Source organism: Podarcis melisellensis (assembly GCF_964234715.1).
Source record: "Podarcis melisellensis genome assembly, chromosome: 12".
In the NCBI taxonomy this organism is placed as follows: Eukaryota; Metazoa; Chordata; class Lepidosauria; order Squamata; family Lacertidae; genus Podarcis; species Podarcis melisellensis.
The window spans coordinates 36,857,377-36,882,242 of record NC_138544.1 but is presented as its reverse complement, the minus strand read 5'-3'; the positions used below and the strand labels follow the sequence as shown (position 1 = coordinate 36,882,242).

Below are 24,866 nucleotides of genomic sequence, written 5' to 3'. Positions count from 1 at the left end.
ATGTATTCAATAGAGGATCTTCAAATGCACGCAGGGCGTTATCTGAATCGCAAAACGTTTTGTGTGGAATTCACTAGGGACAAATGTAAGGTTCTGCACTTAGGCAGAAAGAACCAGCTGCACCAATATAAGACAGGGGACACTTGGATTGTAGTAGACTACAAGCTTAACATGAGTCAACAATGTGATACAGCAAAAAGAAAGAAAGAAAGAAAAAGAAAAGAAAAGAAAAGAAAAGAAAAGAAAAGAAATAAGCTAATGCTATTCTAGGTTGCATCAACAGAAGTATAGTGTCCAGATAAAAGGAATTTACAGAACTGCTCTATTCTGCCTTGGTCAGACCACACTTGGAATCCTCTGTCCAATTCTGGGCACCACAATTTGAGAAGCATATTGGCCAGCTGGAATGTGTGCAGAGGAGGGTGACCAAGATGATCAAGGGTCTGGAAACCAAGCCTTATGAGGAATGGTTGAGGGAGCTGGGTATTTTTAGGCAGGGAAAGAGGAAATACGATAGCCATCCTCAAATATCTAAAGGGCTGTCACATGGAAGATGGGCAAGCTTGTTTTCTCCTGCTCTGGAGGGCAAGACTTGTATTCTGATTACAAGAATGGAGATCAGGAAAAATGTCTGACAGTAAGAGCTGTTAGACAGTGGGCTCCCTTGAGAGATGGTGGACTATCCTTCATTGAAGGTTTTTAAGCAGAGGCTGGATGGCAATCTGTCATGGATGCTTTAGTTGAGATTCCTGCATTACAGGGAGTTGGCTAGATGACCATTTGGGTCCCTTCCAACTGTACAATTCTATGATTCTATGACAACCCCAAAGAACACACACTTCCATAAGCACATGAGGGCTCAATTTGAAGTGTGGTTACTGGCTATAATCCAGAAGTGAAGCTTCCTTGGTTCCAAGTAAATTTGATTAAGCTTAGCATTTGACACCTTGGAGACCAGCACAGATTTATAAGAATGTCTCTTCCTGTTATGGGCAGTGGGAGGATGGTATAATGCGTATCTGATGGAACTGCCCTCATGAGGAGCAGGGCCTTTGAAAAATTTGCCCCAAGGCACTGCAAATTCCTCCCTGAGATCTGAATTTGCTTTTATTTATTTGCCGTCCAGACGGTGTGCAAAACACATTGATTCTCTTTGGCCTTTTCACCACCTGGCAAGGTTTAATACATTTTTAGCAGTGATGCTGGACTCCCAAGTTTACTTTATTTTGCTTTATTTATCATTGTTTGCTACCTTAAGTACTAGAGAAAGAGAAATTTAAGTAACAGAAAACCCTCTAGGACAACAGTCTAGATCTTCCCATTGCTAGCAGTAAAAAAATAAAAGAAGTGAGGAATGGTGTTGTAGTTGCTGAAGATGGGAGAATGCGGTTGAGGAAGGGCAAGCAATTGGTGTGTATGTGGGAGAGAGAAATTGTACAGCTCATCTCAAGGCTAGAGGTGCCTCTGCATCAATGGGCAACAAATCCTATAGACTAGAATCTTATAGAATAGAATATTAAGAATAGAAATGGATGGCATATATGCTTATTTAACTTTTTAAACTACAACGTGGTTGACTTTATACTTACTTTTTGGCAATTTGGATCAGCAATTTCAGGTTCTTCAGAAATAATTGCCAAAGATGCTCTTTTACAGATGTAACCAAGTTCCTCTTCACAAAAATTATCTGCCCAGTATCCATTCTGGAGATGGAAAGGGGAAGAAATGTGTATCTCAATGAAGGAGGGTAGACTATCTTTACACTTTCTCATTTTCTTGATGCAAAGTTTTCTATTGTTGCACAAGGGGGACAGCTGCACAAAACGCCCATTACATGTGCACTGCTCTGAATTCTACAGCCTCTACAATAATGCATTTCTATACTGAGAAAAAAGAATAAGTTGTGAGACTGTGAGTGGTGGTGCAGATAACGAGCTAATGGCACTCCACCCCTGGCCTATACCAATAATACCAAGAAAAAAGGATTAGAGAGAGATTTATTTCAAGCCTGTTAACAATAAACAAAGTCAGGTTTCAGCCTGCAAAAAATTGGTTGCATTTGAAAATATATTTCTATCCCAATTGGAGAACTCAAGGTGAGGTGGCCCAATTCCCACCTTTGTAGACGTTTCAAATATAAAATTCAGATTTCTATTATCTTGTCTTTAAAAATACATTGTTTAGGTTTGTTTGCAGATCATGCATATTATTTTACTTTGCAAAATGTATTCTTTGATTTATTTTTACTAATTGTGTAATTTATTTTAATTTTTCTAATTATGGGAAGGTACTCTTAGTGATGCCCAGAAGCATCAGCACCAGAGTGATGGCACAATCATATCTGCTAGAAGATTCCTCTTTCAAAAAGAAAAAGAAAGAAGGCGAGATTCTCAAGAAGATCATTTTTCATGTAGTGGTATGGAAACAGTGCTAATTATGACTAACAATGGATGGGATGCAAATCACTGTCTCCTTACACCCCTAGTTCTCCTAGAATTGCAATGTATACAATTAGCTTTCAACAAGAGCAGCTGGCATGGTGGGGAGGGTCTTGTGGAGTCACCCAGCTTACACCAATTATGCTGCTTACCTGGACAGTACAAGGACAGTGTAGGAAAGTTTGGTGTGCACTAGCACAGCTGTGGGAGTGTCAGATTGGATGTCAGTATATTTGTTTGGTCTTTCACACAAAGACGAATCCAAGGGAAATACATCTCTATTAGCATTCCTTATTTTTACCTCCCCATTCATGAATACGCAGTCGTTTTGCACATCATTTATGTGTGTGGGTTTTCCTTTCTGCCACTTGGTGAGTCTCACTGTAGATCCATCACTCCATTCAAAATACATCTGAGTCTTCCGGTCATTCAGTCCTATCCATAGACTATCCTCCGGCTCTAAGAACACAAATTCATCATATTATTTACTCCGTGACTTTAGTTACAAAGAACTCGGGCGTGGAACAGGATCCTGTGCTACACAGCTCTGTGGGGTACAAATGGGGAATTAGCACCCAGTTGGACACGTTAATGTCCCCTCAGTGGAGGGGAACCATTTTCAGCCAGAGATCCAGAATATCTTTCGAGGAGCATTGCCAGTTGTGGGTTGGGCCAAAAACACGAGTGGGTGGTGCAATGCTACATTTCAGTCACACATAACTTATGGGGTTTTGCACACCCATGTGCAGTGAGCCCCCCTGTGGAAGGTAGCGGCAAGTGATGGCAGGAGGAACAAAGATGCCACAACAACTTTGGGGGGTTAAAAATTAGCCAGAACTTTATTGATTACAGATGTAGGCAGGCTTAGGCACTGGCTGTGTATTGGCTAGGAGAAGGCTGAAGTTAGGGCAGGGTCATGCCTGAGGTTAAGGGCCACCTCAAGATGTGGGTCAACTAAGGTGGCCTGCCCTGGGCTGCAATTGGAAGCCCAGCTGCTCCCCACTTGGCTTCAGGACAGAACTTTGATTCTGACCACTTTTCCAGGATACCCTGAGATACCCTGCTTGTGGTCGGGGTGGTCCACCATGTCAGCCTGCACACAAAGACAGACTAAAGATTCCACCCAATACCTTATCTGCTGAAAGATGTGATGATTACTATTAGGAAGACAGAAACCCCAAACAGGCCAAATTTTTTTGCTGGTAAATTCCTTCCCAGTCCCTAATACAGCGACCATTTTGAACCACAGCAAAGTCTTCAAAACGAGGTGCCCAAGGAACAGTATATAGGGTTGGTGGGAAGGCTATTTTCTTCTGCTGACTGCGCTGACAGTCCAGTGCTCAGCAGGCTTTTAATTTTCCAGAGGTGGACCAGAGTGAAGACTAGTACTCGGGTCTGCTGCTCAAACCACCCCTCCAGGGTCTTGATTGGCCCAGAATATTTAGAATTTTGACAGACAATCCCATCATCCCGCGCAGCTGGCTGAGGAATATTCCAATGGCCAGCTGTGAGGGCAAAATGATCTTTTCTGCTCCTGGGGAGATGTGCCAGGACTGCAACTGCCACCCACCCTGAATTTTAGGTGAGTGACCCTTGCAGCCATACTGTCTTCTCCATCTAGGCAAGCAAGAGCCATTACCAGCAAAGCAAAAGCTCTTGTGGTGGATGTTGAACACATCCAGTGTGTGTCGCCTACGGAGAGCCCCAAAAGCTAGACGGAGAGCCCAGGCCTAAATTCTCTCCCTCCCCCCCGGGCAAGCCAAAAAGTTTATTTTGGAGTGTCAGTCACATAATGCAGTATTACAGATGCAGTAGCATCTTCACTAACCTGGTACCCTCCAATGTTTTGGAATACGACTCCCATCATCCCTGCCCATTGGTTATGCTGAAATGTATAGGGTTTGTAGTTCAAAACATCAGGATGGAACCAGGCTGAGGAAGGCTGTAATAGTCAGTGCCATATCTCACATTTGACATTTTTGTGTCCCATATTCATCATCATCAGCACAACAACAACAACAACAACAACAGACAATCCCTCCAAAATATTTTTAATCAGGGAAGGGGTCCCAATAACTTTCCATTCCAGCATGTGGCAACAACAAAACATAAGAAGAGCCTGCTGGTCCATCTAGTCCAGCATCCTGTTTTCACAGTGGCCAACAAGATGCCTCTGGGAAACCAGCAAGCAGGATTTGAGCACAAGAGCAAACTCTCCCCTCCTGTGGCTTCCAGCAACTGGTATTCAGAAGCATTGCTACCTCCAACTGTGGAGGCAGAGAATAGCCATCGTGGCTCGTAGCCATCAATAGCCTTCTTTCCCACGAATTTGTTTAATCCTCTTTTAAAACCATCCAAGTTGGTGGCCATCACTGCCTCCTTTGGGAGCGAGTTTCATAATTAACTCTGAGTGGCCTGAAGAAGTCCTTTTTTCTATCTGTCCTGAATCTTCAAAAACTCTCTTCCCCTTTATCTCACATATATCTTGGATACCAGGAGAACAGAACTTTCTGGATATACTTACGGTAGCCTAGCTGAGAAATGATGAAGCTGTGTTCTTCAATGTTGTGTATACTTATTAAGTCTCCACCTTCCTTTCGACAGGATGATAGTGCCTGCGGCCATGTCTTGAGGTGTCTGTAAAGGCGGTAACAGTGGCCTTCATATGGAGCCCAGCCATCTGAACATTTAATAGGCTTTGACCGGCCTAAAAAGAGAAAAAATCATATTTAAGATAGCATGACTGGATGGATTTCCTTAAAAAAAAAACAACTGCAAGCTCAGGTACACTGAGCTCACTGCCTGGTGCCTTGCATACATGATTTTTTTTTTTTAAAAAAAGCAACCAGGGCTATGTCCTTGGATCAAAACAGGCCACAACTTTATTGATTACAGATGTAAATGAATTTGGCTCAGGCATTAGGTGATTCTCTGTTCAGTCAGCTGGTCTGCTGACTGCTGGCGATGGGGTCAATTCTGAGATAGGAATGCCCTATGACTTACGCCAAATAGGAGCAACCCATCAGAATCGCCACCTAGGGGAGTGCTATGGTCCTCAACCCCCATCTGGGCTTATGAGCACCTCTCTTAGGATACCCTTAACAGGGTACCCCAATTTCCTGGAAGGCAAACCCAAAGAACAGCACCCCTTTTGATTAATTACTATGGATCCTACCCAGTGCCTTAACTGCTACGCAACCTGCTCTCTCACACACATATACACACGGTCCTTAGAAATTATGCATTGTCAATTAATCCAGACAGAATTTGGGACTGAGACAAACGTCATGTATGATGCAGAAGGGGACTTCACATAGCCCCTTTACTGGGGTCTACCAGACTTAACCCTGGCAACATGGGGCTCCCTCATCCCAGGAAAGTTGTTGAACAGGTCCTAGGTTTGCCTCAGGTCACGAGAAAGCACTATCATTAGCTGTACTTCAAAGTCCTGCTCAGTGTTGAAAATAATTGCACCCGCAGAGGATGCACCACCACAAGTGGTCAAAGCTTCTGAGGAAGAGGCTTCTGGTAAGACCCTCCCCCCTTCTGCAACCACTTCAAAACCCAGTTGAGGTAACAAAATGGTGGTGAGCCAAGTCTACAAGACTTGAGCCAAGTCTACAAGATCTGAGGTGGGACTGGGAAGTGGGGTTACTCTCCCCCTGTGAGGCATGTTTTATGAATTTGCACAGCTCAGCCGAGTGTAGTGAGTGGAAGTGGCAGGCCATCTGAGGAGTCCACCCTTTACTGCAGGAAATTGTGAAATTAAATCTGAAGACATCCTTCCACTTGCACAAGATCTTGAGCAAGCAGGAGCACAAGGAAATGTCATAGAACATATAAACTTTTATAGCATAGCATAAACTTGCAATCATATATTCTCAGCAGTCCTAGCAGATGGTTTCCTCAGAGGCAGGCTTTGGGAATATGGCACCCTGAGCGAGGACAAAAATTGGCATTCCCCAATATTTCTTATTTTCACATTCATTCATTCCTTATTTACTTATTTATTTATTTTGTTCCCCCTTGGCTCAGTGCCCTGTGCGGAGGAATCGCCCACACCACCATCACAGTTCTTTGCACACAACTCACAGCTTTTCAATGACTTGACTGATAATTACAGATAGGTAGCCGTGTTGGTCTGCCATAGTCAAAACAAAAACAATTCCTTCCAGTAGCACCTTAAAGACCAACTAAGTCAGTTCTTGGTATGAGCTTTCGTGTGCACACGAAAGCTCATACCAAGAACTGACTTAGTTGGTCTTTAAGGTGCTACTGGAAGGAATTATTTTTGTTTTGACTGATAATAATTATATACCACATTCATAAGGATCACAAAGGTTTACACAAAAATGTAATAATCACAAAGTTAGGTGTAGGGGGAAGACTGTTTGAGCTTTGTACAGGAGTTCCAATATATTTCTTTCTTTTCTATAATTCCCATCTTTTTTCATGATTGAATTCTAGATTATATCCATCCCATGGAAATCTACTCAGGCACCGCCATATGTGGTCCAGGTTCCTGTAACATATGCCTTTTTAGACCACACCTTACATCTTTACCGATAGATAACTTATTCTTGGCTACTGATAAAATATCCTCCAGCATCTGAGTCCAATAAAATGCTTCACATTGCATACACTGCTACAAATAGCAAAACCTCCATTACTAGAGAAAAGCTTTAAGAAATATTGGACACTGGCACACTCCATAACTTATGGTACAACAATATAAAGGTAAACTTCATTCCCAGTGCAGCATCCTACCTGAAGAAATAACAGAAGTATCTAATGAAGAATTTTCTCTCTTGCAAATGTACCCAATGTTATCTTGACACTTTTTATTCTGCCATTTGCCATTTTCAGACTGCATTGATCCACAGATGTTTTCTGTTTCTGGAGATGGGCTACCTTTAAGAAAGAGTGAGAAAAACTATTTTTTTGCTTTGTCCTAACATAGCAACACTGTAATTATTATTTATTTCAAGATGTTGCTTACAAGATTTTAAATACCAATACACTTTACTGATTTATTAAAGCATGTATATACAGCCCTTTTATGGAATGGGTAAGGCTTGTGGTGTTATTGTTGACATCTGTCTGTCTTGAGAGACAATAAAGTGCGCCTCTGGGGATGAACTCAAACAGCTGCAGTAACAGCACCAAAATGACCTCCTTGTGGTGCAAGCCTGGACAGTGTGTATGGAAGTCCTGGACTACCCAGATGACAAGACCCCACTCTTGGCCTTACTAGTGTGGTTCAAAAGGAAGCAGAGAAATACGTCTGACACTAGTTTGGCTGCAGGAGTTGCTGGAAGCAGGTGTATAAGATGCCATCAGTGACGCAGCAAGCTGATCAGCTGCTTGTGGGGCAGGGCGAGCTGGAGCAGGATGCTCCGCCTGCCTCCTCCAACTCAGCCGACCAACAGCTGAGGGGGAGGTAGTGGGCAGACCATTTGGGGCAGCGCAGAGCCTGCGGGTGCCCAAGCCACCGTGTCACTCCCAGGAGAGTGCACTGCAGGCACCGCCGTGAGTGCCGCCTAGCATTTTGTCACCCCCCCTCAGTGGTGACACCCGGGGTAAACTGCCCCCCTGCCCCCCACTTCCTCTGCCGCTGGGTGCCATCCCACTGTCTTAGGGACTCCAGATTTGTGTCGGGCTTACTCCTTAGCCTTTTCTTCTCCCAAATATGTTGTTAAGTATAATTGCTTGGTTGACATTGAAATGGAAAATAACTCTGTATGTGTTTAAATGTGTGTTTCTTCTTCTGCTGGTACCTAAGACACTATTATGTCTTAATTGGATATATGGTACATTGAATGATGCCTATTGGAGCCCTAAAGCAGAAAATGCTGGGTTGTGTAACATTTTTTGGATATGTCCTAAAATCAGAAAATTCTGGGAAGAAGTAATAATTGGCTAAGTTTTGGAGCCTCTAATATTGTTATTTGAATATCTTAAAGTTATTGTACCAAGAGGGGAGAGGTAGTTAATGCAACATTGCTGACTGCCGCCAGAATGAACATTTGTCAACACGGGGGGGGGGGGGAGGGGCGGAATGAGAATACTCTCCATGAGACAATGGATAACTAAACTTCAGGGCATTGGTGAGAACCAGAGAATTCCTTTGGGTAGTATCCATTCTTGATCTTATAGGCGCCAGTAAATCCCTTGAAGCATTTACCCTATTTATTTTGATTATATATTCTGTGTTTTTATATTGTGATTTTATCCTGTGAGCCACTCTGAGACCTGAAGGTATAGGGCAGAATACAATGTTTTAATACTACTACTACTACTACTACTACTACTACTAATAATAATAATACCATATGTGACTGAATACTAAATGGAGATGGCTTTCAGTATTTATTTAGTTGTTGGCATGCCAATGTTTACTCACCTGGAGCCCAGTTTAAATATCTGAAAGGACGATCGCCAATCCACTGCCACCCACTCTCAACATCGAAAGAGTTCAATCCAATCCAGTAGTCATTTTTCTTATCATTTATTAATCCTATTCAAGGAAAAGAATATCAGTCATACTGAATCACTGCCACAGGCACATGATGTCTGCAGCTGCTGTAGGGAGGGCTGACAGAGTGGACACAGGATACTGGTATTGGGTTGAATTAGGCCACAGCACGGCCGGAGGTGGGGGGGTACCAGATGGCCATCCCTTCCCCTGGCTGGGCAGGAAGATGGCGGCCTCCTGGGCCCAGCTGCAGTCATATTGTGTGGCAAACATCCTCCTCCGGAGCCCCAGGTAAGCAGATATTATGTAGCATGAGGTTTATAGTTAGGAAGCTGGAGGCAGGGGCCAATGAGAAAATGAAAGAAATACAGTGGAACCTTGGAAGCCGAACGCCTTGCAACTCGAACGTTCCTGTCCCAAACGATCGAAAACCGGAAGTGATTGTTCTGGTTTTTGAACGATTTTCGGAAGCCGAACTTCCAGCATGGCTTCTGTGGCTTCTGAGTGGCTTCAGGAAGCTCCTGCAGCCAATTGGAAGCTGTGCCTTGGTTCTTGAACTCGAATAGACTCCTGGAACGCATTCCATTCAAGAACCAAGGTATGACCATACTCATTTTTATGCTTCTAGGGCAGAAATTAGATGGAACATTTTGTCTAGTATGCAGGTACAATGCTTCAACATCTTCAACCAACACAATCCTATATGCAGTTCCTCATACAGTTGTTAAAGACACAGAAGAACTACCAGATCCTTTGGTAACCTGAGATAACAGATAAGCTGTATGGGGATTGTTCGAAACTCCTCTGGGGTGAGGTTACTTCTTATATAATGTTTATGAAGTTGCTGTCTATAGTTGAGATGGTATTGACTAATTAGTAGATTATCACAGGACACCAATTGCTTCTTCAGGTATGCCTTGTTATGTCCTACCTGTCAGGTATGCTTGTTCTTGTAAATCGGTGATGCTCAATAATTCTGCATTCTGTTGCTGGCAACTTTTGCTTGCTTGGTACCATGTTAGAGCTGAGTAGGAATTGATCTGATACAGATCCCCTGTCCAATGGTTTCTGGTCCAGAAAAAATCATCATCTGTAAGCATTGTTAACATTAACATCAAATTATAAAATTACCAATGGTGAAGCTAAATCTACAAGTGAGATACATTTGATGACTTAACATACCACTTATCAAAAGAATACCTCAAACATTATGGAGAAACATAGAAGCTTATGTGATACTTGGGCAGCATCACTGGACCTCACTCCATAATCAGAGGGCTTCTCAAGCCCCATATTCATGCATTCCGTGTGGATATCTGCAAGGGAGAAACATGGATACCTGCCCCCAGGTCCTGGAACTGCAATCAGGCCATCACAGCATACAAATTTAATAAATAAAAACAAGAATAAATAATGTGTGGCCTGTACTACCCCAGCAGTGGTGTTCCTTGGGGTCTCAAATTTCAATGGCACCCTAGGCAATGCCAAAATTCTACCCCACCTCCTCCTTTCACGATCCATACTAAATAATCATGTGGCATCCCTGGCAGAGCTCCTGAGAGTGTGCACCCAGTGTGACTGAACCTGTAGAGCTTCCCTAAATTCACCTTTGACCCCAGAGCTCACCTCACTTTTGCTTTGTCACACCCCACTCCATAAAAACACAAATCATCACTGGACAGACTCCAAAATGAGAGCCAGAGCCAAGCACAAACATTCACCTTTAACATACCATTATACACGTTCCCCAAATAAGGAGGAATATATTTAATTTTAGGAGCTCCACTCATTCAAATTCCTTCTCTGCTTTGGGCTTCTTACCACAAGGAAAGAACCTGCATGCTTTGTACAATATCTGAACCCCATTCCCTCTCAGCTACTCCCCACTGAACAGCTGGTGTTTGGTATGGGACCAGGGGACCAGATGAAATCTAGCTGCACCCTGGATTTAGCACCCTACTTCGGCTGTAGACTTTGATTTTGAAGTGAGCTACATGCTTATCCCTCTCACTTTCTAATGAAGAAGTACAGGCTTCATACTGTAGGAGGCCCTGACATTATTGAGATCCATTTTGTTCTGATCCACAGGGGAAAGTCCTGTCGCCCCACATTTTCTGCTTAAGTTACACAATCTATAAAACAGAGAAAATAATGACTGCTTCCCTTTTCTCTTTGTAGGAGAAGCATCCCTCTAAACAGCTCATTTATGATGACAAACTGAAAGCCTCCTATCTTATACCATCCATTGAATTTTTTAAAAGATATATATAAAAGTGCAGATTATAAATACAGTGGTACCTCTGGTTACATACGCTTCAGGTTACATACGCTTCAGGCTACAGACTCCGCTAACCCAGAAATATTACCTCGGGTTAAGAACTTTGCTTCAGGATGAGAACAGAAATTGTGCGGTGGCAGCGTAGTGGCAGCAGCAGGCCCCATTAGCTAAAGTGGTGCTTCAGGTTAAGAACAGTTTCAGGTTAAGAACGGACCTCCGGAACGAATTAAGTACTTAACCCGAGGTACCACTGTAAATGAATTTTATTTGAATGAATGGGTTTAACTTTACTGGACAATATCCACAGTCCCTTTATCCACATCTGCCCATTTGACTTACTTCTTCTCAAAATTAAAGCTAGGAGTCTGGCCTCCCTTCTTCCCCAAATCTGACCCCTTCGACCCATGTATCAAAACCCTTGCAGTCATCCCAGAAAAACAATACAAATAAAGTAAATGCGCTGGTAAACTGCAAGTCCCACTTCAGAGCTATGCAAAGAGATAAACTTCTATATGCAACTGCATCCTGAAAATTGTCAGTATATGAGTGAAAAAATCCATAGATTCATGTTTACAAGGAACAGAAGTCTGCCAATACATTTTGCCCTCTGCTTTCTTCTTGCAGCAGGGGAAAGATGTGCAGTTACACACTTTACACCAGAGCTTTCCAAACTGTATGTCACAACACATTAGTGTGTCAGTAGGCGTATCATGTAAATGCTCCTGGGGCTGGAAATGGCTTACTGCATTTACGCAAAAATGGCTTACTGCATTTACGCAAACCTTGAAACCAAAAAAGTATTTGCTGGAGAATGTAAATGCACCATTAAATCTAATGCACACCCTATTTTTTGCAACATAATTTGGCCAAAAAAGATGCACATTGTATTTGAGTAAATACAGTAGTTTAACTTCTGGTTACTAAACTAAATTACTGCCATGAAATGATGCATGTCTAAAAAGTGTGTCACCAACATTAGAAGTTTGGAAAGCTCTGCTTTACACCATACCAAACCCCTTCCCCCCATAGCTGCTCCCCACTGAATGTTGGGAGGGGACCAGATGAAATCTGTCTGCATCCTGCATCCAGCAGCTCCTGTCACGAGGGAGCCGGCACACAGCTCATGGAGATAACTGCTGAGTAAATCCATATATGCAGAGACAGTGGCTTTTCAGTCCTTTTATTAGTATCAAACAGAATACACGGAGGCTGTGGAATGTACTCCCTTAAGCTTGAGCTGTTGCCCAGGGTGCCCACCCGTTTCCCTTGGCGCTGATTTCCTACATCCCAGACTCCTCCTGGCTGGCATAGGAATCTTTCTGTCTCTGTTTGGCTTTCTGCTCTGAGACAGGAAGGGAGCGTCTTGTTCTAGGATAAGAAGGGAGCTCTACCAAGCTTTCAAGTGCCATGATGTCATTTGTCTGCTGTACTGTTTCTGTCCTCTCTCTGTTCAGGACTAGGGTACCTGCTAGCTTGCTCCTGTTCCTCACCCTCCATTATTTCCCAGCTCTTTGCTTCCTCTTCTGGGGTGTGTCCTGTCTCAAACCACCATGACCCTGGGTCCATACTATCTTCATCTGCCTCCTGCCTGGAAGCCTGCTGGGGTGGAGGTCTCCCCCACTCCTCCTCATCTGGTTAATCCCTGACAGCTCCCCAACTCTGGTCTAGACTTCGATTCTGGCCTGAACTGAGCTGCATCCTTATAACCATCACTTTCCAATGAAAAATGGCAGGCCTGATCCTGTAGGGTAGCCTGACATTACTGACAATTCATTTTGTTCTGACTCACAGGGGAGAGGTCCCCACCCTCCATTTTCTTCTTAAATTGCACAATCTGTACAACAGAGGCAACAGAGACAGCTTCTCTTTTCTCTTTATAGGTGAACCATTCCTCTAAGCATCAAAGATATGATGGCAAAGTAAAGGTTTCAACAAAACTTTTTTAATTGTTTACCTGCTAGATAATTTATTATGGTCAGAGACCAGCTTATAAAACATACTTGGGGGTACAATCCCAGAAGGAAAACAAACATTTAAAACAATTTACAACAATAAATTTTAAATTTATAAATGCAATAAGCGTATAGACACTTAAAACTTTAAGATAAGCTACCACAGAGAGATGAAATTGTTTACCTTTTATTGGACAATATCCAGTTAAAGAGTCTCTATCCACATCTTCAGTTGTTCCACACCAAAGTTGTCCATGATTATCATCATCTCTTATGCATTGAGCATACCATTTGTTCCGAAACTTGAATGGAAACCTACATGGGGCTCCCAAGGCATTGCCTTCTATAGTATACAGAGCTAAAGGCAAATGGAACAGACTGTGTTATGCCGGACTGCTTTCAAACAGTTATGAGAATTAGCTAAAGCAGAAGAAATGAATACAAAACTCTCAATATAGAGCTCCATATATATACGCAGATGCACACATACACTTTTTTTGCAGTGTTCACATCCCTCAAGTTTTGAACATCCATTCTATTGCATCAATGCATACACGAAAACTTCCCTTTAATTGAAGTAAATAAGCAGCCCTTGGTGTGTCCAGGGTGGGTTGGAAAAGACTCCTGGTTGAAACCACTGCCAGTCAGTGCTGACAATAAGAGGTAGACGAGCCAATATTCTGTCTTCAGACAAGGCATCTTGCTATATTTCCAAGTCCTTCTGAAGTAGGCTGCATGGTATGCACACTCAAACACTAGTGCCCATAATGGAATGCCTATTCCAGAGTCGGGTGGCCAAATAAACAGAAAAGTACAGCCCATCCAGTTTGGGTAGACCTGAGCCCTTGTTGCAACACAAAGGAGGTGAAAGCATTGCCTTCTAAGGCAAACAGAGCTAAAGGGAAATAGAGCACACACTGTTCAGGGATAGTTCTATCCTGGAATGGATTTTCAGTTTCATTTGCAACTGAAAAACTTCACTTGAACATTTTGCTATGGCAGAAGGCACATGTGTGCTTTGTGACAGGAGTGAAGCAGCACCTGGAAGTGGCGAATGTTTCAGTGCAGCATCTTCAGTGAGAGAAATGGAAATCACACGCTCCCAGCACCCTTAACAAACCACAGTTTGCAGGATTCCTTGCGGAGATGTGCTTTGAATATATGGTTTGCACATAAGCCTTAATGTTTGCTCTGCAGTTTCCCTCAGCTGCTAGAGTTCAACATTTTTAGCTTTTGCTCTGTTCTTGTGATCTAGCTGGAGTTTGGACTGATTATTTGTATCGGAGGTACATACGAGGAACACATCCACACTTGAATTGAACAATGTAATTGTTTATGCCCTGCTCATTTACTACTGGACTCCACCCCTTGCTAATAAGACTGAACCCTGGAGCATGTTCTCTGCCTCTTTACTGCTGGCTTCTGACAGCAGACTCCACCATTGTCACTCCTGATATTTCCCCTAGTTAGCTTTTACCCCTTGACTAGGGATGGAAGAATTTGTCAGTTTTGTTTCTCTCAGTTTCTTTTTTTCCAAATGTAAATTCAGTTCTCCACATTTCTGCAGGAATTTGCACTTTAAAAAATCCTCGTGATTTATTCAGCATTTTAGTGTGAATATCTCATATGGAGCACATTTTATATGCAGATTTGACTAATGTGTATATTTCTGCAAGCAACTTTCCCCAAAATATTTTTTTGCAAATGTGTTTATTTTTTGTGCACACTTCCCCCTAATAGATACCTTTTTGTAAGCAATGCTTGGTTGCAGAACTACATTGCAAAATTCAGGCAACTGTGAATTTTGAAGGGAAACTCTGTTTTAGTTGTCATAACATTTTCAAACGTGTAAATGTGATAAATTCAGCTTTACATGCAAACCGAATAGAATTTAATCCCCACCCTTGAACTACCAGCTGAGACTTGGACTGGTAGCAGCATTTTGACTTTCAAGTGTTGGAATCTCCAACAACAACAACAACCAGTTCTATTGTGACATGGAAGTAATGGGAGTTTTCATAGTACTTGGATTTGGCTGGAATTACATTATCACTACTTTGATAAAGAAAAAGGTAATGTGCTGAGTGCTCATTACAAAAAGGATTCCTTCCTGGGACTAATGTATGTGTGTAGATGTGTGTTAGGGAGATAGAGGATGGACAGTCAGAGAGATGGAGAGGCCAGGTGACATTTTTGTCTTTACCATGGCAGAAGCCAGAGGTGGATTTAGGGCTGTGCGAGCAGGGCACAAACACTGGGCTCTGAGCTGAGAGGGTGCTGTCTCAGAGCCCAGTAAGGAAAATACTGGGCTTTGGGAATGAGGCGCAAGGCCCTGACAGGGTCCTAGAGTCCTTCTGTCTCCTTACCAAGCCTAGTTAGCACTTTCCCATCTTTGGGAAGGTGATAGGAGGCCTATAGGCCCCTGCCCAAGCCCTCATGCCTCCTTCCCAAAGTCAAGAGACTCCTTACCTGTCTTTGAGAAGGGAGCATGAGGGCTGAGTGAGGGTGCCAAATTTTGACCTCACACGAAGTGCCACATTACCCAAGTCTGTCACTGTAGAAGCAGACTGTTTTAAACAGCCTCTGCCGCCCCTTTACTGTGGTCCTGATGACTGTTATCAAGTTTGGTTTTTCTACTGATATATTTTGAAGTTACGTGATTACCATCGTTCCTATTTCGCCCCTGATGCAGGGGATTCATCATTCTTGAAGCAAATACACAAGCTGGTCATTTTAAAAAAAGAGAACAGATTATCTGAACTTTACCTTCATAGTGTTTAGAACACAATTTGTCTTCAGTTCTATAGATCTTCCAGGTATTCTCACTGGTGGCTTTATTAGACAGCATAACACGATCTTTTCGACCACCCTCAGGAGTTACAAACAAATCTTGGTGTTCAAGTCCAAGGAACTTTGTATCATTTGTGCATTCCCATTTCTGAAGTTCAATGGTCTCATTACAGGAGGAAAGTGTGACTCGGGCCTGGTCTGATTTGGAAGGCACTGCCAGGCATAACTTTGTCGCCATGTTCAAAATATGGCCGTTGGAAACCCACCTAAAATTTTGCCGTTTATTACTCTTATCACAGAAGTCCAGGATGATGGAACGAGTGTTCCAAGACTGTATACAAAGCTTGAGGTTTTCATTATATATCAGAAAGCTGTCACTCTCTGTAAAATTAAGAGAGGAAAAATAATAGGAAGGAACTTTGTGAGAAAGTTGCACAGGGCTCTTGTAGTGGATCCCACTTCTAGCACCAATTATGTGGTGGATCCTACTGCTGTACACCAATTGCGGTAGCTCCCACCTATGGACACACACTATAATCACAACAACAGGTTGACTTTGGGTTCTTGTGTGAGGGAAAACTTTGATACTTGGAGACCCAGGCAGAAGTTGAACAGATAAGATTTATTTTATAGAATAAAGTTAATAAAACAAAGGATGTGTCAGGAAATTATGTACTTTCAAGAAGCAGTTAACTTATTTAATATTTACACTAAATCTAATGGATTCCATTACAGGCCTCCAATCAAGGTAGTAAACACACAACTTCTTTTAAGTTTCAGTTGCTTATGTTCAGTTATCGTGCTTCCATTAGATATTACAGATTTCTAGACAAGTTGGTAAATGTTTTGCTTATTTTCAGTTATGTTACTTCAGTTCCTCAAACTTAATTACTTTGGTGTTACATACACAGCTTCCTCCACAGCTTAATTCTTTGGTTCCTAACCAAGGTGGTACTTTTTGCCAGTTACCCTACCTTTTTACAATCACACTCCTGAGGTATTCCAAGTAACAGACCCAAGGGATCACCGCACCCCTCTTAACTGGTTTGGGAGTCTTCTCTTTCTAGAGGAGCTCTCCCCTCCTGACTGGAATGAGACCTAAGTAAACTGTAACCTCACAACTTCTACTTCTCCTGGGTCAAACTCAGCCTCCCATTTAACTTCTGGCTGAATACTCTCCCTAGGCACTGCACACAGTCTTCTAATCTAAGATAAGAGTCTCCTTTCTCTAGCTATAGATATTTTCCTCAGCATGGACACAAACAGACCAGAAACAACTCTCCCTTTTGCTTTCTCTTAAACTTCCTCAGAAATGGCTCCTTTTATTCTCCCTCCCCAAATACCGTTCCACCTACCTCTGGCCAGCTGTCTTGACATTTTTATAGCCATGATATGACCTAGCCAGCTTTGGCTTGTGAACTTCTACTTTAACAGTTCTTTGTTTATTGTTTTTTTAACAAAGCTTCATAATTTCTTTGATTTAAGTGTTTGAGATCAACTGTTAAGATTATCCCGAGCTATGTAAACCTCACATGGGCTATCTTTATCTTTGACATTTCTGTCAGCCGCTTTTGAAGTGTCACCATCAAATTAATTGGTAGTATTTTTTATTTTGCATAATTAATTTGCAATTAAATCTTGATGGAAGATTTCTAAATGTTATTTCAAAGACTGAAGCACAACAATTGAATCTTGCACCATTATAAATGTATCATCAGCAAACACTGTCATTTAATGAAGATGCTGAGTATTTTTCATGAATAATATTGTTAACGTATTACTGTTTAAGAATTTCTTTATTTAGCATTTTTTTCTGTATTGTGCAAAAATAAGCAACAGCGATATGACTGACTTCTGTATAGGACAAAAGCAAAATATTTCTTGAAGCAATAGAACACAATTTAAAAACATGTTTTCAAAATTGTGTTAGCAGTTAATTTATTGTAACCCACACCTGTTTTCTTTGTTGTGAGCAACTTAAATATTAAATTAGTTATCATTCAATCTAACATGTCATGGTTTTAACTTCCTAGCTGTACAACTTTAACTTCCAGAAGATTATTTAAATTTAACCAAATAAAAGTACCTGAAATATGCACCTCAACTTATTGCTGAGGTAGCAACGGTGATGGAAGTGAAGAAGAGCTTACCTGATACCTGAAAAGCTGGTTGAATGAGGATCAAGAGATTTAGGAACAAAAGGAAAGACATTGGCCACAACCAAACTTGCCACACCGCTCCCGTGGAAATAAAAGAAATCAGAGTTTGCTGCTTTTTAAGAACTCCTTCATAAATGAGTCAGGCAGAATGATATTTTCACTTCTGTCTTTGGCATTATGAAACACTTGTAGCACACTCACTTAGATTTTTTGCTAAACTTTTAATCAGCTTCCTTCAGAGAAAGAAAACTATTTCTGCTGAAAATCTTTGGGTTAGATTTATTTCCCATCACATAGGCTGGTTCAACTTACCAAGCCAACAAACAGTACACAGTGCTACGGAAGGAAGTAACTAAAGGATTCTCATTGATAACTATGCTCTTGCTAAGCCATGACTTGAAGATCAAGTTCCAGGTCAAACAGATAAGGAATCTCTGGGCTAAAGTCAGTGAGATGAGCTGCTCAGAACAAAGAGCTGGCAGGAACTGTGTAAGGCCTGGTGTGTCCCAATTGTGGGACCACAGACAGCATGGACGCTGAGTGTGTTAAGGTTAAGACTCAAACTGCATCCTTGGCCCACAAGGTTTACTCTACAAGGTTTGCTGAGGGATTTCAGGAGAGTGAAAACTCTTGTTTGAAACTCCTGCCCTTTTCTTGGCACCCTATAAATACTTGAAGAATGTGCAGATGCAGTCTGTGACTAAGAGCCATCTAAGTACAGTGGTACCTCTGATTAAATACTTAATTCATTTTGGAGGTCCGTTCTTAACCTGAAACTGTTCTTAACGTGAAGCACCACTTTAGCTAATGGGGCCTCCTGCTGCTGCCGTGCCGCCAGAGCCCAATTTCTGTTCTTATCCTGAAGCAAAGTTCTTAACCTGAAGTACTATTTCTGGGTTAGTGGAATCTGTAACCTGAAGCATATGTAACCTGAAGCATATGTAACCTGAGGTACCACTGTAGCTCCTTGTAATAACCTAGGTGTAGCGTGGGGAGGGCAGAGAGGCGTTGTGTGTGTGTGTGTTTTTTAGGGGCACAACCAGGCCACCCCCATGACTGGCTCCCTCATTGGGACCAGAGTCGCGGTGAGGGAAGCTGTGCCCGGGTCGGGCCTTTGGAGCCTGGCTCCAATGAGTGAAGGAACTGCAGTGGCAGCTTCCTTGCATGATGGCCCAACTGCGGCAGCTGGCCACAGCTCCACTCCCAGGCTCCAATGCGAGAGTGCACTCCTGCACCACTTTCCGAGGCTGGGGTAGGACAGTCAGGCCCCAGTTGTACAGGGCTACCAGGGCAGCATATGTACACCCTTGAAGCAATGCACTTGCCCCAGGCAACAGTACCATATGCTCTGCCACTGTTTAGTTCTTTAAGAATGCACTGGATGATATTCCAAGCCACCAACCCTTAAGAGAGCTGGAACACACACACACCATTTATAGTCTCTGCAGGCTTTAGTCTTTTCTGAAATCTTGAAAGTTTCAGAGCTGATTTTCAGAAGAGTGAATTTAGTGGATGAAGTCAGTTCCAGCAATGATCACTGCAGGTTCTGGGGAGCATGAAAGCAAAAGTATATACAGCCCACCCACACCCGACTTATCAGGCAAAGGACAAGAATAATTGGTATGTAACCTGCTGCTGCATATCACTTAAACAAGGATATGTGGGAAATTCAGTCTCATATAAACAGCATGCGTAGCATGAAGGAGTTAAAACCATAGAGTAAGCTATTTTTGCTAGACTTGACTGGGTCATACCCCCTCACCTTGGGATGAAGGAGGTGAAGTTTCTTTGTTCGCCCCTCTTCCATTATGTGAATCTGGCCAGGGAGGACACCTGGGCTTGTCACTCAGAGCCCACACCACGTGTTTAGAAACCATGTTATCAAATTTTGCAACTAAGTTTATCTGCCTGTGTTTTTCTTTCTAGTTTTCTATGGAAAACTACATGAATCTGATCTTTGGAAACTTTGTAAGTATTTTTTTTTTAAAAAACTTACGAAACTGTGTGGCCTTTTCTATGCTAACAGGAAACAAAGGGAAGCTTTGTGAGTGAGTTAAAGTGGGATATTTTAAAGGTCTAACAGTCTACATACCCATGCTTTACTTTGCTGCATGCTTCATTATTTTAAATCTCTGCTGGGCTTACTGACTGGAGAGAGCTTGCCCAGCGTCTGGATCTAGGCATCCAGGAAATTATTATTTTATAATAACCAAATACCAATAGGTTACACATGCTCCATGGGAGAGCTGAAGCAGGGAGTGGGCACCATTATGGGCAACTAAGTTATATTACCTTAGAACAGTTAGGAATGATGTCTGTTGTGTCCTTTCTGTAGGCCTTGAGTCCTTGGAAACAGGTTAAGTTTAATGTTGCTCAGATTTATTTATTTTTGTCTAATTATGGTGTTCTTTTTTAAGCGACTGCAATTATTTTTCTGGCACCTATTTGAAGATCACAGTGAAAGCTGAGATGGAAGGGCAGACACAGACTGAGGCAGCAAAACCCAGCTTAAGAGAGAGAGTATGGTATTTCTGTGCATGTGACTGTGCTTCCTGGTCTTCTTAAAACTTTGTGGCAGTGATGTTGGTTCATGTTATTTGGCTCTGTCACTGCCGTTGCAGTGAGTTCCGTCAGAAACTGTTAATAAATGCCTTTGCCATGCAAAAGAACACCAAGAATCGATACTAAACTCATTACACTGTCATTGTGAAAGATGCATTGAGTGCTTCGTCACATACAACCTTCTTTCGACATTTGGATTCATGCTTGCTGACATGCTGACAATATATTTGTTCCAATGCTCACTTCCTCTTCTGGCGAAATACTGTGGAAGGAGAAGCAGCCCTTGGCTAATTAAGCAATTTATGGCTTTTTTAAACTGTGGGGGAAGTGCAGGGCTGCCCTGCCAGGGGTGTATGATGGGGTGGGGGGCGGCTCACCCGGGGTACCACCCTGTGGAGGGGGGACAAGATGGCCCACTGCCTCCCCCCCAGCTGTAAAGCAGCTGAGGGCGCTTGCGGTGTCTGTACAGGCTGCTGCACATACGCATTCCCCACCCCGGGCGCCAGAGAGGCTTCCTCCACCACTGTGCCCTGGGCAGGAAGAAAGGGTGTCTGGAGTTGGGTGCAAGGGGTCTTCATTAAAAAAAAAAAAAATTAAAATGCTTTATGCATCTGCATGTAATCTTGCCCGCTTTAAAAAAAAAATTTTTTTTGGTATGTGGTTTTCTTTTGGTAAATCTACCAAAGAATAATAATAAAAAAAAAATCAGGAGTTTTCTCAGGAGGGTGTGTGTGCAGTGTCCTGTTGGTGTAATGGTGGTGGAACTCACCCTTCTTCTGATCGGAAATGCTCAGCAGGGGGCAAAAAAGGGGGAGGTTGTCTAGATAAATGTCCTTATTTTTATCTGGGGGTTGTTGGACGGTATGGAACTTGTATGTGAGCAGTAGTTAGCCCCTTATTTGCTAGTAGGCACGCGTAGGACATATATTTCAAGAAATATATGTCATTGTTTTCAAGAATTATATTTCACAACAGGCTGTTAGGAAACCCTTTTCCAAGTAAGTTGTAACTGAAAAACAAAACTATATATCCAGTGCAGCTGAGGCCAAACTTCAGCGAACCCCAAAGTGGAAGTATTTGTCTATAAATCACTTCCCTTAAAATGCCAGATTTGTTACAGGTGCGTAAGCAAAGAGAACGAAGAGCTGGAAATTTCACTATTAAATTTATGTCAGGCTGCAAGCTTAAGAATTCTTCCATGAATATAAATCCAGTGCCATTTTTCTAGAAAAAGAGGTGCCAGAATTCACCACGAGCGCCTCCCTTGCTCTCTTAGAATGGCAATGGTGCCCACCTGAGAGGTGCCAGAACTGAGTTCCAGCAAGTTCCGGCTGAAAAAGCAGCAGCAGCACTGGATAAATCCTTTTTAATTCAATGGGATTTCCTTCTAAACGAATTTTGATCTATTAGAACTAAATATATATAGTTTTCGTCTTATAAGTTAAATGGCAAATGAACAATATAAAAATTCAAGAGTTTCAGTCAGCAGGTGTTCAGATTATCTGCCAGCTGCGTGTGAAAGCTGGGACGCATTCATAGATACTGAAAACCACTTGCTACGTATTTATTTTATTTATCTTTATGTTTATATCCCATCTTTTTTCCATGGACCTCAAGGTGACATACTTGGTTCTTTTCTTTTCCATTTGTCATCATAGCAACATTTTGAGATATCTTAGGCTACAGGGGTAGGAAAGCCCAATGGGGCTGATCGTAGACGTGGGAAGACCCGGTGAGGCCCACCACAGTGAGGTCAGGCCCCTCCTTAGTCCCATCCCAGTTTTGCAGGGGGTGGGGTAGTCCAAGATTCCCTCAGCCATAGGGAGTTGGTGCCTATGGGTGTTGTGGTCAGATGAGGACTACCTTCTTAAACCTACCCTAGTCTAGGTAAGTGCTTTACAAAATTCCATTTTTTAAAAGAATCCCCAAATTTCAGGAAGTGACACTGGAGCCCACCAGAAGAGATTTTCCTTTCTGTTCTTCTAAGTCCCACTAGACCCTTTAAGCCTGAAGGTTCTTCGCTTAGGCAGAAATAACCAGTTGCACCAGTATAAGATGGGGGACACTTGGTTTACCAGCAGTATATGTTAACAGGATCTAGGAGTCTTAGTAGACCACAATAGGAGTCAACAATGTGATGCTGCAGCAAAAGAAGCTAATGCTATTCTAGGCTACATCAACAGAAGTCTACTCTCTAGATCAAGTACCACTCTACTCTGCCTTGGTCAGACCACACCTGGAATACTGTGTGCAGTTCTGGGTGCCACAATTTAAGAAGGACATTGACAAGCTGGAACGTGTGCAGAGGAGGGCAACCAAGACGATCAAGGGTCTGGGAAGCAAGCCTTATGAGGAGTGCTTGAATGAGCTGGGTATGTTTAGCCTGGAAATGAGGAGACTAAGAGGAGATATGACATCCATCTTTGAATATTTGAAGGGCTGTCACATGGAAGATGGAACAAGCTTGTTTTCTCCCACTCTGGAGAGTAGGACACAAAACAATGGCTTCAAGTTACATGAAAGGAGATTCTGACGAAACATCAGGAAGACCTTTTCTGACAGCAAGAGCCCTTCAACAATGCAACAGACTCCCTTGGGAGGTTTTGCCCTCTCCTTCCTTGGAAGTTTGTAACTGGAGGTTGGATGGCCATCTGTCATGGATGCTTTAGTTGAGATTCCTGCATTGCAGTGGGTTGGACTAGATGACCCTTGGGGTCCCTTCCAAATGTACAATTCTAAGATTTTATGAAGGGCCCTTACAACATAATGCAATTTAGTCCCATATGATTAAGCAATTATAAATAAATAAGTCCTCCCACCCTGAGAATAATGCACTCAGATAAACTGGTTGGTGCAGATCTTTTTAGGTAAGATACTTTGGTCATAATAACAGTCTACATCCAACTAAATTCTACTTAGGGAAGTCACTTTGAAATTTATGTTTGGATTTTTAATTCATTTCAGTGAGTCTACTCTGAGGCAACAGTGTGTGAGAGAGATAGAGAAAGAGGGAGAGAGGGAGAGTGATATGTAAATTTACATAGGAGGGCAAATGAGGGCTGAGAGCAAATGTAAAAAAGGATGGGATAGTGGCAATTCCTGCATTGCAGAGGGTTGGACTAGATGATACTCAACAGGGTCCCTTCCAATTCTACAATACTATAATCCTAGGGGAAAGGAGCCAAAAGGGCAAAATCGCTTCCCAAAGGTGTCTTTCCATGTGAGAAAGGATTTAAAGTGAGGCAGGAAACAGTTAAGTAGGGATATGTGGAAAGATGGGAGGGGGCACAGAGAGAGAGGGGGAGAGAGGGAGAGAAGGAGGAAAGAGTCGCCCTGTTAATTTGCAACTTCAAAAACACAGCCCACTACTCAGGGGGGAAAAACCATGAATACCTGAGTGTAGGTGCTTAAAAGATACAGAGTGGCAGCGAAGGGAGAAGTGGCTCCACACAGCTCCCAAGTGCTGGTGGGATGGCTCACTTTCCCCTCTCGCCTGCCTCTGCCTCCCAGCGGTGGCTTTAAGGGCAATGCCTGGGCCTGAGTGGGTTCAGGGGGCACAGGCACACACTCCCCCACTGGTGGAGAGGGAGGGGGGAAAGCCCTGTGGCACTGCCAGTGCAATCCTGGCATACTTCCTCTGACCTTAGGGGCAGAACACAGCTATGCTGACTCCTTAACAAATACACTCTCCACCACACAGCATCAAGTTCAGCCACGTTTCATTGTGTTTATTGGCTGAACACCCCCCTCAGTGATGACACCCAGGGCGGTCTGCACCCACCACCCACCCCTTCCCACACCACTGCACACAGAGGTACAAACAGACCTAGCTGTATAGGGAACCACAGGCACACAGTTAGGTGCTGCGCATGCAGTCACACTCTCTGCAACAGCACCTAGACTCATTTTTTAATCTTGAAAATTGTCTCTTCTGGAGGAGATTCACCCTTCTGCTCTTCCTCCTCCTCCTAACAAGTGGGATTTTAGCATTCCTGAAAAGGCCTTTGTGCATAAATGGCCCACTGAATTGGGGCAAGAATATATTGCAGCACCTTGGTTGCCAGAGGATAACATTGACATGACACTTAGTTTTCCCCCGAATTGCATAATCTTTAATCAGAATATAATCAGTACAATTTATGATTTTACTCGTACTAGATAATATGTATTCAGAGCATTCTACATCATGAGTCTCGCTGTAGAAAGTACCTT

At 42.8% G+C, this 24,866-nt stretch overlaps 1 protein-coding gene across 2 annotated transcripts in view; it reads right to left on the bottom strand.

The window, feature by feature from the left end:
* The window catches only part of LOC309381111 (macrophage mannose receptor 1-like), a 33,960-nt gene extending 15,705 nt beyond the window's left edge, over positions 1-18,255 (bottom strand). Inside the window, exons 1-9 of one of the 2 annotated variants that reach the window (XM_081931610.1) lie at positions 18,084-18,255; positions 15,910-16,314; positions 13,328-13,501; positions 9,845-10,003; positions 8,842-8,955; positions 7,203-7,349; positions 4,963-5,142; positions 2,740-2,897; positions 1,590-1,703 (exon numbers count right to left, since the gene is read on the bottom strand). In XM_081931610.1, the coding sequence (XP_081787736.1) occupies positions 1,590-1,703; positions 2,740-2,897; positions 4,963-5,142; positions 7,203-7,349; positions 8,842-8,955; positions 9,845-10,003; positions 13,328-13,501; positions 15,910-16,314; positions 18,084-18,144 (1,512 nt within the window). In that variant the 5' untranslated portion in view covers positions 18,145-18,255. Of the gene's footprint in view, positions 1-1,589; positions 1,704-2,739; positions 2,898-4,962; positions 5,146-7,202; positions 7,350-8,841; positions 8,956-9,844; positions 10,004-13,327; positions 13,502-15,909; positions 16,315-18,083 lie in introns of both variants that reach the window. The other variant, XM_081931609.1, reaches the window with a different exon arrangement.
* Positions 18,256-24,866: the final 6,611 nt, after the last annotated feature.